General features: G+C 35.3%; 1 protein-coding gene across 1 annotated transcript; it reads right to left on the reverse strand.

Moving 5' to 3' along the window:
* Window positions 1–2,792: 2,792 nt before the first annotated feature.
* LOC117037456 (high mobility group protein B1-like) lies at window positions 2,793–4,012 on the reverse strand. The gene has a single exon (XM_033133457.1). It carries the CDS (start codon window positions 3,894–3,896, stop codon window positions 3,249–3,251), a length of 648 nt encoding a protein of 215 aa, XP_032989348.1. The 5' UTR covers window positions 3,897–4,012; the 3' UTR covers window positions 2,793–3,248.
* Between the last annotated feature and the right edge of the window lie 15,323 nt (window positions 4,013–19,335).

A 19,335-nucleotide genomic window follows, 5' to 3' on the forward strand; every position in this document is an offset into this window, starting at 1 on the left:
CACCTGCTATGATGTTCTTTCTTCTCTTTTATTCCTGTATTCGGTAACTATGGCCACGTAACCAATTAGTTCAAATTTTAGCATGTTAAAACAGCAAATGTTTATAATCTCAGAGTTTCTGCGGGTCAGAAAATCAGACGCAGCTTAACTGGGTGGTTTGGGCTCAGTGTCTCATGAGGTTGTGGTCTAGCTGTTGGCCAGTGCTGCCTCATCCACTGGGATTGGAGAGTTGGATTATATGACAGCTCACTCACATGTCTATGGGCAGGCAACCCCAGTACCCCCACAGCTACTGAGTTCCTTGCTGCATGGGCCTCTCAATAGGCTACCTGAGTGTCCCTACAAGGTGACAACGGGCTTTCCTCAGAGCATGTGATCCTTTAATTTAATTGTAATGTTTGGGGAGGTAGACCACATAAATGCATGTGTTAATACACTGAGCTCTGGACAAAAAAAAAAAAAAAAAAAAAAAAAAAAAAAAAAATTCCATTAAGTTGTTTCTTTTTTCTTGCTATTTCAAATGGCATTTCTCCATTTGTCTTATGTGTCACTAACATTTTATAGTTTTTGAAAATCAACACTAACAATGATAAAGTCATCAGATCAAATATCTAGCCATATGTATCTATATACCAAATAGTTTTTGTAAACTTTTTTGTCTGTCATCTTAAGTATTGCAAACAGATATTTTGGTCAAAGACATTATATCAATTTTAGAACACAATGTTTCTTTTCCAGCAGGGTAAAGTGTCTTTAAATCAAAATGCAGTCTTGTATAGGTTGAGAAATGACCCACATTTTTCCCACACAGCACTCAATAAACTTCAAAGTTAAGTGATGGTTCAGTTTCTGTGTTATTGGGGGGGGGGAGAAAAAAAATACATATATATATATATACACAAATACATATTCCCTAATAAATTCCCTAATGTGATGAGTTGCATTTTTATTACTAAAATAGTTCCAAAATAATTTTTTTTTTTTGGTATCCAGTGCCTCAATAACTAATACAATTTCTTTTTTTCCCCCCAAAAGAGCTTACAAATGAAGAGGAAACTAGAAAATTCCATGCAGTCCATTATTTCAGGGGAGGAGGGCTTCAACTTTAAATTTATATTAACTTAATAACTACCTGTATAAGTACAAAATTCTTTGTTTTGTAAAAGTTTGTTGGTTCCTATCAGAAATTGCCAGTATTTGTTAGCAAATTATAGATTTTACAAGTTGTTTAATAATACTGGGGAAAAAAAGACAGAAATTGTAATATTGAAAATATGCTAAATATACATTCTGATTTTTTAGACTTTGTAACCAAATGTGTAAATTGTTCCTTTGTTTGGGAATTTAGAATGCGGTTATTGTTAAAAGCTCGGCAATTTCATGGTACTCATCAGAATTCATACGACTATCTCTGGTTGTCAGCTTAGCTCAAATTATGTCCTTTTCGCCTTCTGTGAACACAAGATCTTCCCTTTGTTTGGTACAAGTTTTGCTTGCTCTATGACGGAAACACTAACGATTTCTGCCTGGTTACTGTGTGGCTGGAGAGAAAAGAAAAAAGAAAACAAAACATACTTACTATCATCTTATGGCTAACTTAGGTGGCATTGAACTAAAATACAAGAAAATTACAACTAGATATAAATGACAAGTGCAATAAGATAAGTGGTTTCTGGCAAATTTGCTTTGATTTAACATTTGTGTGACTGACAAATCACATACGTTCATAAACAATAATGCTATGCTTATAATATATGACAATAGTTAACAGTTTTAATTTTTACCTATATACAGGTACAGTTCTAAGTATTTAATTTTGATGATAACCTTTTTATGCATGAATCATTACCTCCATTTTTTTAAAAGAAAACTGAGAAACAGGTAAACTCCCCAACATGGCACAGGCACTTCCCGAGGATAGCCAGGGTTTGAACCTGGACAAGCTGACTGCTGCTGAGCCTAAGAATCCTTTGTTTCCATACAGATCAAGGTTTTTCAACCTCGGCACTACTGACAGAGAAGGATGGATAATTCTTGTTTTGTGGGGGACTCTCCTGTGTGTTGCAGGATATTTCGTAGCCTCTCTGGACTTTGTCCATGAGATGCCAATAGTTCCCTCCACCCATTAGTGGCAACCAAAAATGTCTCCAGGCACTGCAAATGCTCCTGGGAAGGCAAACTCACCTGCAGTGGAGAACTAATCATATAGATTTATCTGCTCTATATTTAACATCATTTTACAGGAACTTGTAAATAACATGATGCCACATAGAGGGGCTTGCTATGAAAATATATTTTTTTAATCGAATAGAAGTATCAAATTTTTGGTTCAGATATATCACATTCTTATGTTTAACATGCCAGCAAGGAGAAGAATGGAGGTAATAAGAGCAGAAACTAGTTAGCACATGCTATTATAAAATTTTTTAATGGACTGTAGGAGCTCGTAAGAGGGAGGCTTAAGTAAGACTAATGGAGTCAGGGGAGTTTCATCTGCTGTAACAGAGGGACAGAGTCTTGCGGGACAAATACTAATAAATGTAAGCAACTCACACATTGTGAGAGTCAGGGGTCCCAAGGTAAACAGCAGCGTGCATGTCCCCACTAAAGCCATTCAAATTCTTTTTTTTAATTCTGCTAATTACATTTTTTCCAAACTATATTCTTAAGGACACAAATTTTGGGGAGCAGCAATAGTGGATTTTCTAGGGAAAGGAGTGATGTGAGTAGGCTCACATTTTAGGGAACTGAGAATCCTGTAATGTTGTTGGGCCATCAGATTTTTTTTTTTTTTTTAATAAAAAAAATTGTATTTACTTAGAAGCATTCAGAATGTCAACAAAACAGCTGCAATTTTTTTTGCAATTACAGAGTGGTATTCAGTTAACAGAACAACAATTATTTTGTATAAGCTGCATCAGAGACAACTGAAGATAAAAAAACTACCATCCCCATATATAACTAATTTGTGCTGTGCACCAACAAGGACCGGCTTTAAATTTCCATGCCAATTTACAATCCCCATACTGTACCAGGCAAGGTTAGTGGCTATTGAAAATACCACCAGGACAGGGCTATCTAAAGACACATTCGGTAGTGTGTTAACTATACAAAAAAAGACACTGTACAGTTTAAAAACAAATCTTACACAGCCTTACATTTCAATTTTTTTCTTTAAAAGGAGTGAGTTGTGTACAGGGGGGTTAAATGCTTTATAGACAAGAAAAAAAAACTGCGCTAGAACCAACTTATTCATCATCATCATCTTCTTCTTCATCTTCATCTTCTTCATCTTCCTCCTCTTCCTCATCCTCTTCATCTTCCTCGTCCTCCTCCTCTTCCTTCTTTTTCTTGCTCTTTTCAGCCTTGACAACTCCCTTTTTTGCTGCATCAGGCTTTCCTTTAGCTCGGTATGCAGCAATATCCTTTTCGTATTTTTCCTTCAGCTCTGCAGCCTTCTTCTCATAAGGCTGCTTGTCATCTGCAGCAGTGTTATTCCACATCTCTCCCAGCTTCTTTGCAACATCACCAATGGATAGGCCGGGATGCTCTCCTTTGATTTTTGGGCGATACTCAGAACAAAACAAGAAAAAGGCCGAAGGAGGCCTCTTGGGTGCATTGGGATCCTTGAACTTCTTTTTTGTTTCCCCTTTAGGAGGGATATAAGTTTTCATTTCTCTTTCATAACGGGCCTTGTCAGCCTTTGCCATGTCTTCAAATTTTCCCTTTTCTTTAGCAGACATGGTCTTCCACCTCTCTGAGCACTTCTTAGAAAACTCTGAGAAGTTGACTGAAGCATCTGGGTGCTTCTTCTTGTGCTCCTCCCGGCAAGTTTGCACAAAGAATGCATATGATGACATTTTGCCTCTCGGCTTCTTAGGATCTCCTTTGCCCATGTTTAATTATTTTTCCTCAGCGAGCACAGAGTCGCCCAGTACCCGTCCGACTCGCACTTGCCTCGGCGCTGTCTCTATGGAGCTCAATGTACTGCAATGGCTGTGAGAGCGGGAGCCAGACGCTGGGCCATCAGATTTGATGAGATAAACTCCTGGGAAAGAAACATCTAAACAGAGGACTGGTATCTTCTAAGCTGTGCAAAAGAACCTGAGATGTGTCCAAAAAATCAAGGCTATTGAAGATGGGATAGAAGGAGAACATGATTAAACTTGCATTATGATATTCATTTTTTGAACAATTTCGAAGTTGGTTTGGAAGATACTGGTTGTTAAGAAAGCAGCGAAATAACCTGGCTAATAGTGACCAGAATCACAAAAGTATCAGTGAGACTTAAGGAAAGATGAGAATAAATTCAAGCCTCTCTAAAGAAGTAGCAGCCAGCTTGGGAATGATGCAGTGAATGAATGAAAGGATTGCGTGAGTAAGATTCTAAACTGACTCTCAGATTTCTTGTTCTCAAAACTCAGTGCTTGGAAGCATTCACAGCAGATATAGGGGAGCAGAGGGAAGTGAGGACAGACAGATGATGACTTCACAAATAACTATGTGTGGACAGCAAACACGTTTATCATGTACAAGTCTAAGTTTAGCTTTCTCTTTGCCTTAATATGATGCAAAAGCAAATTGACAGTTTAAGCAATTTTTAGCATTAGTTTGGCAGGAGCTTCTCTCATCGGCCCTCTTTAAACTTGCCCTGGCTGCAGTGCCAATACTGCCAGGATATACTTGGCAGTGACAAGATCTAGGTGTCAAATTGTAAAAGGATTTCTGTTCCACTTTCTTTTTAAACAAATTGTTTTTACAAGCCATCTTTACTTCCTACCTCGTGATTTAGAATGAATTTCTGAGAAACATTTTTCATAGAAGTGTTTATTACTTAATTTCATCAGTTCCACTATTTTTCTGGTGATCCTGCCCATTTCACACACTTCAGTCACCATGCTTATGTCCACTACTCAATCCCACGAAAGGTGAGCCCTTTCGAAAACAGTGCCAATGTACCTGAAAAGCCACTCTCCCACAAGCATCACTTGAATGTGCATTTGTTTTACACAGCGTTCCTTGGACACAGATCCTGAAACAGGGACTTCTGTGCAGAATGCTTATTGGGGTGCATTTAGAGTATATCTATTTTAGTTGTTTTCTTAATCCTAGGGTATGGCTCATATTCAAAGATATATTATTTTCTTCCAAGACTTGAGGTATCCATGGTCTCAACTGAATATATAAGGAGTTCTGGGAGTTCTCCATCATCTGATTGGGCTAAAATTCCAATGTCTTTCAGCACTTCACAATCTCTGCTATTTTTCTCAGCTCTTACCCCCTGCCCCCTGTCACCCCACCCTCCTCCCAAGCAGTGACCTTCTACTAGCCTTCTAGAAGTCTCCTCTACACATGTGCAGACTGTCCCTCAGTCATGGAAACATGGAGGGCCCTCTGCAGATTTCTGAGACCTCCCTCTCTGCACTGTCTTCTCCCCAGTACTGGTCCTACTAATTTCAACCACTTCAGCCACCCAGAATACCAATATTCTTCTTTAGCTTAGTGAGGCTGTTGTACTCTGATTGACTTCAACTCACTACACTATAGTAGAGAAGGTCCCCCAGCCAGAGCACCTGAATGTGTGCAGGGCTCCCCTTGTTTGTTCTCCTTTCCTCAAGATCATCCATTCACTGCCTGTGATCCAAAGCCTGGGAACATTTTCCTCATGTCTCTTCTGCAATTTAATACCATCTAAACTGAAAAAGCCAGTTTAGTTCCACTTAATGTATAATGGCTACAAGAGAAATTTTGAATTCTTCAATTTTAGATAAAAGTTTCTATTTTTATCTCTTTGAAGATAAACTGATATAAAAGATTCATTACAATTTTGAAAACTATTATTTTTCAGTAACTACCAGAAGTATTATTTATTTGTGTAAAAATATTGGACAAATATTTTGTTCACAATTATGTTAATGCTTCTTGATAGAGGGCATATTATCAGCTTAAAGTTAATTTTTTTAGAAAGTCATCATCCAAATGTGGCATCAACTATTACCATCATAAATAGCTTACACTAAAAATGTTTATAGTTTTAAATACTCCAATAATCTGTCACCCACAAAATTACCCCAATGATGATTTCCCTTTTTTAAGACAGTGCAATGATACGATATGGTTTTATTATTTGAAAATGAGTAAATGAATCTAATTGCATACACTTCCAACTACATTTTCACATGTGGAAGGTAAAGCCTTTGTGAAAGGTAGAGCATCTGTGCTTTTTAGCATCGTGGCAACTGGCAATTCATTTTTACAACCTATTGGCTATTTCTTAGGCATTCCATGCTACTTTAGCCAATAGTGAGTCAAGCTGGATCCCTACATTTATACACTAGCAATGTCAAAATCATTATTATAGATGGAGAAACTCACAGACAAGAATAATCATTTTATAGAATCACAAATAGACACAATACCATAAGGACAACCATGATCTACAGAACATTAAATATGTGCTAACAGATAACTTTTTATTTTCAAATATAATTTGAGGGCAGGCATTGCATTTCTCAGTATATTCCCAAAACTAAGTGGCAGTCTGATAAAAACTGCATTAAAATCAAGGCCAAGGAATGATGACAAGATTTCTTCTATTTCAGTTTGCCCCCGTTTGACGTAAGCTGCAATTTAGGTGATATCCCCAACCATCCATCAATCACCCATGCGACACCAAAAAAAGAGATGAAATGGCTAAGTAAATATATCTTTTTAAAAATACAGAGGAAAAAAGAAATAAAATCAGCTACTAAGCTATACAATGAGAAGACATGGCGCAGATACTCTTATTGGAGGCACTTATGTTTTAAGGACACAAAGCATTACTTCCTGCATTGTATAGTAACCATTTTAGTTCCAGAGAAGTTTCGTTAACATACTGCAGTCTCAATTAACTTTGTTTCCCAAGAAAACCTGAAAGAGTTATTTTTCTGGAATAGTTCTTATCTTATTAGTAGGCGTTGGATACCTATGCTGTAAATATTACTGGTTTCATGTTTTATGAACTTGTTCTCAGTCACTGTCTTTGTTATCAAAGCAAGTCAATTTAGATGTGACAAAGATAATGATAATACAAATGATTTTAAAATCAGTTAATTTTTAAGCATGTATTATACACCCAAAACATTTTTTAAGAAACACCAAACTTCAAATTTCTAAACGGAAGACGCTATTAGGATCTACAAAGCACCTTCTTCATTTCTATAATTTCTTGTGTTTCTGCAGTAAAATTATGAACATTCTGAGAAAACTATTCATACATAAAACGAATAACTCTGTTTTCAATGTCTTCCCTCCATCTGACAACAGACAGACTTAACAGAAGTTATCATTCTGGTACAGACTCAGGGAAGATACAGACGGGCATGAGGATACAAGAAAGGGGTTGTGGAAGATGAAGGCTAAGGCTAAGGAGAGGCTGACGAGGCCCTACACTTCATCACACCATACTCACGAAGAGCCACACTGACCTGCAGAGAGGAAGAATTAAGTTAATGTCACAGAGTGTGATTCTGAATGTGCATAACCTTTAGTTTTATTCATCTTTGAGTTTAAATTTAAAACTACATAAAATTTACTTTCTTCCCAAATTATTTCCTTCCCAAATTATTTATTAACTTCACAACATTTGATGTCAAAATGTATCTACTATATATGTTTGGAAAGATAGATGCTTATATCGGATAGAGCCTTGGAAAATTGCAGTCGAGAACTGGGTGGCCAAAGGGAGCAGAATGACGAACACCATGCCTGTAGGCTGGTTCCTTCCACATCTAGATAATTAAGGAAGCCCAGAATAAACCTCTAAGACACGCAGATGCTGATTTGTGAGCCAGTGCCCTGAAACGCCCCCACCTACATGTATACTCACACTAAAAATTATTCAGAAAGAAAAGACGCTTTAAAATAACTATAACAGGTAGTAAGTTTGACTTCCTCATTCATTTTCATGGCATTTGAAAGTAGTGTAATGACACACAACTAGTGATAATACAAACATATACTCTTCCTTTTTTATTTTCTCAAGACCCTCTGTTTTTAAAGACCCTGTTTCTTCATATATATTTATAAGGAAAAAGTCGTCTTATTTTAACCAAATAATACAGATATTAACAAAGAAATATGAGCATTTCCACACTCAGGCTTCAGTGTTCTGGATATTATGCAGAAATATGATGACAAAGGGTCCCGACTTTAACAAAAATGGTGAAAACAAATTATGTTTATCTCATGTTATTTTTGGCAGGCAATATAAAAGTATATATGTATTTGGATTCAAATATGAAATACCAGGAAGGACAAAACCTGATTTCAGAAGTCTCTGCTTGCTGGTCAGAAAGAATAAAAAAAAGGAGTACAACTAGCAACTATAAATCACTTTCTCAAAAGGTACTAATATAGTCCCTCGTATTTTCACATTTTTCTCATAAATGTTTATCAAAATCACTGTAAAGAAGCCCTTTAAATTGCATGCCTGGAGCAAAGGAACTAAAAGCTAAAATAAATCAATGGGACTATATCAAACTAAAAAGCTTCTGCACAGCAAAAGAAACCATCAACAAAACAAAGAGGCAACCAACTGATGGGAAAAGATATTTACAAACAATTCCTCTGATAAGAGGCTAATGTCCAAAAAATATGAAGAACTTGTACAACTCAACAACAAGAACAATAAAAAAAATCCCAATCCAATTAAAAAATGAGCAGAGGACCTGAACAGACACTTCTCCCAAGAAGACAGACAAATGGTCAACAGATATATGAAAAAATGCTCAAGTTCATTAGCTATTAGGGGAATGCAAATCAAAACCACAAATGAGATATCACCTCACCCCAGTCAGAATGGCTATCATCAGCAAGACAAATAGCAACAAGTGTTGGAGAGGCTGTGGAGAAAAAGGAACCCTCATACACTGCTGGTGGGAAGGTAAATTGGTACAGACACTATGGAAGGCAGTATGGAGGGCCCTCAAAAAATTAAGAATAGAATTATCATATGATTCAGGAATCCCTTTCCTGGATATCTACCAAAAAAATCTGAAAACATTTATACGTAAAGATATATGTACCCCTATGCTCACTGCAGCATTATTCACGGTAGCCAAGACATAGAAACAACCAGTGTCCTTCGATAGATGATTGGATAAAGAAGATGTGGTACATATACACAAAGGAATACTACTCGGCCATAAGAGAAGATGAAATACTGCCATTTGTGACAACATGGATGGATTTTGAGATTATCACGCTAAGAGAAATTGGTCAGACAGAAAAAGTCAAGAACAATATGACTTCACTCATACGTGGGACATAAAACTAAAAGCCGCAAAAGAACAAGACAAACAAACAAACAAAAACTCATACACACAGACAACTGTTCAGTGGTTACCAGAGGGTAAAGGGGGAGGGGAAGTGGTAGAAGAGGGAAAAGGGAGTCAAATGTACGGTGATGTATTATAGAAATATACACTTGAAACCTATATAATTTTACTAAGCAATGTCACCCCAATAAATTTAATTAAAAAAAGAAATTTCATGCTTTGAAAAAAATGACTTTATTTTCTTATGTATTGTCATTTAACATAAAGAGGGGAGAAATAAAAAGACTAAATATTTTTCTACAACAGTTTATAACTGTACCACATAATGGTTATAATACTTCACTTGTTATTCATTTTATACACCTCTAAAAGCTTTAAAAGGGAAAAAAACATTGCATAATATTTATGATCTATTTAATAAACACTTATTGAATAATACCTTATGTCAGCCGCTATCTTAGTGACTAAACTATGAAAAAAGTAAAAGCCAGGGTTTGTTTGCCCAAGGAGCCCATAGTCTAGTGAGAGAGGACAGAAACACAGACAAATCATTAGTATAAAAGAGATGACTAGTACATTGGTATGAAAGAAATACAATACAGCAACATGGTAGAATATGGTTTGGAATATAAGAAAATACCAATTTCTTCAATAAATGTTATGTATGTCTGCAGTTGTTCAGTAACATAATGTCTAATAATTTTAATATGGAAGTTATAATTGATTTTAAAGTTCCTAATCTAAGAATATCTTTTTTATTCCCTGAGGAAAGCTTCATGCCAGGGGCCATATTTTAAATTTTCAGAAAATACTGGTGTGTTCTCTACATGATTGCAGTCATGCAGTCCTCGTGTCATTTAAATGTTATGCCAGGAAACACTGCTAGTTTGCATAGTTGGAATGGAAGGTATCTATCTATAGATAACCATTTTGTGTTTAGAGGTGTTATAGACTGTGATGTCTAAAATCAGAAGCATCAGCTATATGTGTACACTATTGTACAAATAAAACTGCAGGTGGCTTGCTGGCCTCTTTTCCTCCTCATATAGTTAATTTACCCAGACCTGCCCTCTAAAACATTTAAAGGAACAATAGGCCATAGGATCACTCACATAGTAAATACCACTACAAAAACTGTATGCCTCTCTAATGTAAACATTTTCTTTGTGCATGCATTTTATTTTCAAATTTTAGATAAAAATGGAATTTTTGACGTGGTTACTATTTGTAGTTTTTGCATCATATTTCTTCTACATCTCTGGACACTGGCTAGTGACAAATTGCGTCCCGATATAAAGTATCCCGAGCTCATTTTAAGGGCAAGTCAGAATGATTTTAGAGATTTTGATAACTCTTCATTTCTCATTCCCCTGTTCAATTTTCTGAAGGAGTGGGCCATGTCTGCATATGGATGTAAGATTGTCCATCATCTTGTTGATCCATTTTTTCATCTTCCTTACTGTTCTTAAGAACAATAGTTCATAGTGAAGAATGTCAATTTCTCATGATTTCTATGAGGAAATATACAATATTTTCCTTTAATTTTGTTTTAGTGACAATGAGAGTTCTTTCTTGGTGACAGCATCATAAACCAATCCCATTATTAGAACAATTAATGTGTTCATAGTAGTTTGGGTGAATATAAAGTTGCATTCCTTTATAATTAAAAAAAATTGTATTGTTGACCTTAAAACAAATGAGTTTGAGTGTAGTGTGAGTTTAACATCCACTGATTTGGCTTGCTTCACATATTTCTTGCTATAGATTATAGCTTTTTACATTTATGAGCATCTTGAATAATCCCAAAGCAAAGGATCTGGTGTCTATGTTTTTCATAATTTGTTTTTTTTTTTTACTTTTTAAAATTAAATTTATTGGGGTGACATGGGTTAGTGAAAATATATAGGTTTCAAGTATACATTTCTATAACACATCATTTATATAATACTTCCTTTTTCAATTTATTGGGACATCAATAGTTAGTAAAATTACATAGGTTTCACGTATACAATTCTGTAATACATCATCTATATATCACATTGTGTGTTCACCACCCAGAGTCAGTTCTCTTTCCATCACCATATATTTGACCCCTTTTACCTTCTTATACCACCCCCGCCCCACTTACCCTCTGGTAACCACTAAACTATTGTCTGTGTCTATGAGTTTTTGTTTCTTTCTTTGTTTGTCTTGTTCCTTTGTTGCTTTCAGTGGATCTTGAGATTATTATGCCAAGCAAAATAAGTCAGACAGAGAAGTCAAGATGGTTTTTCACGTAATAAAATTCTCCTTACAAACCAAGTATTAGGACCCTGGATCAATATGCACTTAACAGAAAAAATGCCACACATATTATTAGCAATATCTCTTCTGACATCACTTGACACTGATATGTAGCCTGGGTGAGGTGCTTTATAGTCACAAAGCCACAAGATACAGATGATATGCAATTAGTCATGAAAATAAGCCTTCCAACTACCAAAGAGCAGTCTAGTCACATCAGCATATGCACACAAAACTTGCAGAGTGGCTCACCTCAGGCTGGGTTGCACATTAATAAATTTGTGAAGGTCAATTTCTGACTCAAGATTATAAAGAAACCCTATGTTTTTCTGTATCGAAACTTGAGATTAAAAGTCCAAGTGTTCATTAGTTTGCCCTCATGTACTTTATTATATAATTATGGAAACAAGCGAAAAGGAAGAAAAAGAATAAGAAGGAAAAGAAGAAATTCACCAAATAGCTGGAAAGCATAATATACTATTAATGTTTTCACTTATTTTTATTTGCAATAATCACCAATTACTATTAGGTTGGTGCAAAAGTAATTGCGGTTTAACAGGTTAAAAATAATTGTGAAAACCGCAATTACTTTTGCAGCAAGCTAATAACAAAGATGCAGTAACTTGACACAATAAGGCTTATAAAGCTTTGTGTGAACCATAAGTAATTCAGGGAAGAAGTTCTATGCTAATCAGACATTAAAAAGTAGCATTCCTTTTTGTTTTAACTTCCTTGGAAGGACCTCACAGGCTTTATGAAAAAGAACAAAGTCAGCATTCAACTTACTGAGTTACTACTATTCGCCAAGGCGCATTCTAGGTGTTGGAAATACAGAAGGAAACAAGGTAGTCAAAATCCGAGGCCTCTTGAGGCATCTATTCTAGTGGGGTAAATACAAATAAACCAATAAATAAACCAATAAATAAACAAATAAATAAAATATATTGTTTGCCAATGTTGACGATAGCATAGTTCTCTGGTTGCTTGGAAGAAATGTTCTCAAATTTAAAAGTAGCCAAAAGAACTACTAAATAAGTCAGAGACTATGAAAACAATGACAAGGGCACAATAGTTGCAATTTCATTTCAGATGACCAGGAACACAATGTACTTTCACAGCAATGGTGACATGTGTGCCAAGATCTACAGAAGACGAGCAAGCAACCCTGGAAAATATTTCTGTTTTAGTGAACTGAAAAGCTTGGGCCTGGCCTGGAAGATATTTGGCAGCCTGTAGGAACAGCCCCCAACCTGTGTGCAGAGAGTGACGTGAACGCCAGAGGGAGTAGCATGTGGGAGTCTAGAAAGGAAGGAAGAGAGTGGAGGGGCATGTGTGCAGGGCCTCCTTAGCCACTGTAACCACTTTGGCCTTATGCTTAGAAAGATACATTCTGAGCAACTATCATAAAAATGCTGAAAGACTAAGATGACATCTATTCATTGAAAATTGTCAGATCAGTTGTACTGACCTAGTCACCCAATCTGTTACGGGATTAAGAATGTCAATGGTGAGGAAAAAATACAGCCCCTTATCAATGGTTTTTCAGTACAGTTTAACCTAATCTTACCAAACAGAACAACAACAACAACAAAAGATAAAACATAAAAACAGAGACAGTGTTTTAAAATATGAACAAAATAAAAAATAAATAAAATATAAGTAGTTGTTTATATTCTCTAGTTCAGATTTCAACATTTCTGCAAAGGCAGATTTGTTCCAATAGGTTTTTATTGAGAAAGGAAGGTGAATTGATTTCTGAAACTACCCATGGTTGAACATGGACACATCACTTCATCTTTCTGGGACTCTATGAGTTTTTTTTTAAATCTGTAAAATGATAAAAGTGAAGTAGAGGATTTAGAAGTGCTTCTTTATGCTCTAAAATGTTATGATTTAAAAATGAAAATGATATTGTAAATATAGCTTATGTATCAGAATCTGTCTGAAAGGGCAAATTGCTAATCTTCTATAAAACTAAGACCCAAATATTGTATACCTATGCACGGAGATGGTGTGAAAATAAAAGAAAATAAAAAACAAATATATGAAGCATACAGAACTTTTTTTTTTTTTTTAAATCACCAAAAAGGAGAGTTCTTTCCACTACTTTAAATTTGAAAACATTTCTTCCAAGCAACCAAAGAGCTATGCTACCACCTACTGGCTAAATGATTAGCACCTACAAGATGTTGCAATTCCTTATTTAAAAAAATTGGGGGGGGGGGGGAACCACCCCGGGTCATAATAGAGTCCTCACATTCTAAAATGCGGATAATAAAAATACTTATGCATTCATTTATAGCAATAATTGGTAAAATTCTATAACCCTGTATTTATTATACACCAAAACCACACTGCTATTTTTCAGGTGGTCTTATCTGGTGATAATTCAATACATTCGCATGGCTTTTCTAGGGGGAAAACATCACTGATACTTTCATTCTATTTCTTCACAGTAACAATCAGAATGTATTTTCTGGGACTCCCAGAAACAAAGCATTTAGTTAGTTTTAGAAGCCAAGATATAAACTGCTTTTAAAAAGGAAAACCCAAGTCTTAATTGATGAATATTAAAAGTGAGTCATAAAATGCTAATAATACATTGGCTTTTTTGAGTACTAATGTCCCTTAAATAGCTGTGGCACTTAAACCCCTTTCATTTGGAAACCTTAGCACCTAAGCATCTTACAGAGCTGCTCAGAAAGTAGTCATTTGCTCACCTGTAACTCCTTAGTCGGGTGAGAAAGGCGTAGAGTGCGTGCAGTTTTTAAGGTGCGATCCTGCAATTATACCCTAGCAGTGAATCACACTGACAGATTTATGTCTCACCATCCCACATTGTGTGATCATGTGGTCCTTTGACATGATTCTTATTCCTTTGGTATCTGTCACATTCAAAACAAGCACTTCTCTTTTTAACTAACAGGAACTCCTCGTTCGGATAAGGCAACAGAAAACACAAAATTAGAGGAATATAGTAATCAGGCATTTACAAAAATTAAGCTAGCATAAATTGTATGCCATGCTTTGTTCCAAAAATAGATCTAGATGTGTGTGTTTCCTGACTTTTATTTGAAACTCAAATAGTAGACACTGGAGATGGAAAGGGTGCATCAAATAATTTCTGTGCTTATTCTCAGAGCAAAGCCACTCTGAGATAGCATGAGTGCTTTGAACCATCTAGCTTTAATGTTTCTACCCCTGAATCCTTAATCAAATAGATTGTCTCATCAGAAAGCTTTCTTTTTTTTTTTTTAGAACACTTGTTTAAAATTCAATTTTCCTTTAACAAAGCAAACTCCTACACATTCCCCAAATACGTCTCACGCTCCACATGGTACTTAAACTTTTCATAAAAACCACATTATTTCTTTTTCATGCTACTATATACATATTTTTTCCTCTCCTTTTTGTCCTTTTCTCTCACTTCCTCTGTCTCTTTCTCATTATTTATTACTTCTTTGTTCCCTTACTTCTGTTTTTGTATGTGGCTATCTTCTAAAACACTGAATAATCAAATCTACTAAGGCAAGCACAACTACTTATAACAACATTGATTTAAACACATACACTACTTTTTATAATAACTGAAGCATGATTTTAAACCTAGAATTAAAAAAAAAATAGTTTCAATCATGATGACATTCTTAGGGCTAGAGGAAATTTGAATATCACCACTTAGGATTCCTATTATATGCTACCTATATCGGAATTTTCCCTAAAATATAGTGGAAAGATTCTTTTGAAATAACCCTTCTTGGTCATGATTCAGAAAACACAATATGAATTATCCAAATAATATTTTTAAAAATGTTGTATTAAGTGGGAAGTAAATCCTCAATATTTATTGTTGCTTTAAGAAAGCAATTATATTTTTTGAATGTTGATGCTAATTATTGAATATAATCTAATCTGATCTAACATAAACATTTTTCATTGTATTAGAAAGTCTCTAAGATACTTTATTTCAACCACAATATACCATTAATTTTGGGTACATAGATTACTTTATATTTAATTTCACTATAAATAATGTGGAAATTATAAAACATTTTAGTCTAGCTTGAGGTAAAATTAACACAACTAAGGTATTTAAAGTGTATGTACATCATGGTGATCTAATATAAACTGTGAAAGGATTCCCACCATCTGATTAACACATCCATCACCTCACCTATTTTGTTTTGTGTGTGTGAAAGAATATTTTAGTTCCAATCTCTCAGCAAATTTCAATTACGTGATACAGTATTATCAACTATAGTCACCATGTTTTACATTAGCCCTGAGACCTTATTCCTCTTATAACTGAAACTTTGTACCCTTTTACCAACCTCTCCCTACTTCCCTCACCATCCCAGCTCCTGATAATCAGTTTTCTACTCTGTTTTATGACTTTGATTTTTTTTCATTCCGCATATAATACCATGTAGTATTTGTCCCTGTCTTTGTCTATCTGGCTTATTTCACCTAGCATAATATCCTCAATGTCCATCTGTGTTGTTGATGTCACAAATGGCAGGATTTCCTTTTTTCTCGTGGCTGAATAATATTCCACTATATATGTACCACATCTTCTTTATCTATTCATCCACTGATGGACACTTTAGTTATGTCCGTATCTTGGTTATTGTGAATAATGCTGTAGTGAACATGGGAGTGTAGCTATCTCTTCGATACTCTGTTTTCACTTCCTTTGGATACATACCCAGAAGTGGAATTGCTGCATCATATGGCAGTTCTTTTAATTTTTTGATGAAACTCCATACTGTTTTCCATAGTGGCTATGCCAATTTACATCCCCATATAAAAGTTTATGTATTTTCAATTCATTTTTTAGAGTAGATCATCAGAAAAGGCATTATTGAGTTAAAAGACATTTATGATTTTAAGATTCCTGTCATTTCTCCGAAATTTAGCTGAAGGCATCAAGTCCAAAACCCAGGGGGATCTGCCATCACTGGAGAAAGGCCATGGAGAGGTTCATTTGTCACTTTCCTCAGAGTAAAAAGTACACTTTTGGAATAGTTATCAGAGAAGCTGGATTTACCCCAAGGAGGTGTTTCTCCTTGTTGGCTCTTATTGCTTCATCATTAAGTCTACAACTCAAGGAGGGAAGCTTGTCAGCCCTTCCTGTAACAGGAAGGGCTGGGGAGCCCTGGGAGTATATGTGGTACGTATAATACAAACCATACTGCATACAGAGAGTAAAAATACGAGGTTATTTATTTGGATTGTAATCCCATAAACTTTAAATGAAAACTTTAAATTAATGTGAAAGAGAATAAAATTCTTCAATCTTGTGGGAAATGTCTCCTGGGAATGTTAACCTAAAATCTCACTGAGTTTAATATACTTCCTAAGTTAATTGCAGTTCAAATATGAATACATTTGCTATAGACTTTTAAAAACAATTTAATTCATGACTATAAATGAGTATAAATGGATATGTATACACATATCAGGAGATACTAACTAATATGAAGCAAAATAGAAAATAATTGAATCAATCTGTGTTTCCTTTAATTAGTTTTGTGGTAATTATTCACTTAAGGACTTTGTGCTTCACTATCACGCAATGCAAGTATATAAGCAATTAAACAGATTCTTTTGATGTTGATCCCATCATATATATGTATAGCCTAAATTATAACAACTGAATATGACTTCAACGTAGGATGAAGAGAAATAAAATCTGATCAAGTTCTAAATGTTATAAATATTTAAATACTATTTAATCATTCCATGTGTTAGATAATATTAGTATCTCCTTCCATTCCACTACTATCATAACAATCTCCACATATTTTTTGTCATTGTAACTTTCATTTATTGCGGTTCGTGTAAAGGACAAGTGGAGAATGTGAAGTTCATATGAATGTTTGTACACAATCGTTCAGAGGAATGAATCAGGTTACCAAAGTGTCATGTAAAACAAAAAGATGAACAACCACAGAAATGACCCCTGTGTGTTTTTTGTGTGTGGCAGCCCCTGTGTTTGCTATATTAAAAATAAGGCTGTGGGCAGCCAGTGGTTTATAAAATATCACCAGACTGCACCCACTTAATCTTGTGTACCTTTTCATACTTCCCTCTTAGGTTTGATGCTTTTGAAAGTTCATTTACAGTGTGTATTTTAAAACTCCAGAAAGACCCTTGGAAGACTGTTAAGCGGAAGAGAGGCAAGAACTCCAAAGTTTAACTGCGCAGTCAGGCACGTGTTAGTGTCTCTACGAAAATGAAGCCCACCGAGGGCAGGAGGTAGGTACCTTTTTCATCCATAGTGTACCTTTTTCATGGCACATCCCCTGGCATATAAAATCTACTCTTTTACTCTTTGTTGAGACAAGGTAGGAAAAAGGAAGGGCGAGGGGAGAAGAATAGAGGACTGAAGGAATGATTAAGAATACTACCTAGTTAAGTCAAATTCATTGTCACAATTTTAATATGAAATGTTAAATCAAATTAAAAGAATACCCACTAACTAAAATGAATCTCAAAATATACATTATAGCATTATGTTTCACACAGTCTTCCTAAGACATTAACTTCATCTTGAGTTTAAAGTTACTTCAAATTTTGCAAAAATATAACTCCACTGCTTGATTATAACACAAAGGGGACAAAATCCCAGTTATTCATTCTTCCCATCCACCTACGTATTTTAACTCAGAGTCAAGATCCCGATGGCACACAAACTGCCCAACCTGTTGTGGGTAGTTATTGTAGACAGGAGTAAAAATAACTTTTTTTCTATGCCATTTTGTGCCTGCCCAGAGTTTGAATTAAAGTGACTGGTCTACTTTTAACCTTTTCCAAATGACACCTGTAACCCAACAAATCCTTAGTTGAAGACATTCTCAATGTTTCGTAATTTTCTCTGGCACTGTGCTTATGGAAATCCTCAAGTATGTAATTCAGATTATAGTATAGACTGAGAACAGCCCAGTGACAATGTCCTTTCATTTTTATTCCACAGCACATTAAGTATAGAGATACAGAGGATTATTTGGAGGAGAAAATTCCAGACATAGGGGCCATGACACTTAGGCTTAGTTTGGCATCAAGCACAAAAAAAAAAAAAAGGTTTGCACAGAGAAAAATTGTTTCATACCCTCAGATGATATCTCTAATTCTATTCAGTTATTCAATAGCTGCTGTTATCGATAATCAGAAAAACTTAGAAAAGGGGCATTTGAGACCTGAGACTGCTCCAAAGCTATTCAAAACCCACCTAATCAAACTTAGACCATTTAACTTATTAAGGACTTACAAAAATTACAAATAATAACTTGAATTTTTCCCAAGGGGGGAATTTATAAGGTATTGTTCTAATATTTAAGTCATTAAAAATGCAGTTGGGATGATAAATCGTTTACACACACACGTCACATTAATACAGACTTCCAGGTTGTTGAGTATTATTATCATTATCTTAGAATTGGAATGGACAAAAGGAAGGGAGGTCTGTAAATTAAGATTCTTTCATGCAGAATCCTTGATCTTCAGTTAAGATTGGACAGAAAGGTAGGTAATCAAGATTTGTGATGTGGGAAGGAGGAAGAATGTGGCGTTCTTGGACATCTCTACCTGATAGGTCAGTATCTCATTATGTGGTGACTTGGGCACTAGTCACTTTTTTTATTTCGCTGTTTTTTAATTTATTTCATTTATCAATATTTGGAGTCAGTGGGAAAATCATAAGCAAACTATACACACACACACATATATACAC

This window comes from Rhinolophus ferrumequinum, chromosome 18 (genome assembly GCF_004115265.2).
Source record: "Rhinolophus ferrumequinum isolate MPI-CBG mRhiFer1 chromosome 18, mRhiFer1_v1.p, whole genome shotgun sequence".
In the NCBI taxonomy this organism is placed as follows: Eukaryota; Metazoa; Chordata; class Mammalia; order Chiroptera; family Rhinolophidae; genus Rhinolophus; species Rhinolophus ferrumequinum.

Excerpts from the sequence above, each read along its gene's own strand:
- LOC117037456 (XM_033133457.1), bottom strand. The coding sequence starts at position 3,896 with ATGGGCAAAGGAGATCCTAAGAAGCCGAGAGGCAAAATGTCATCATAT.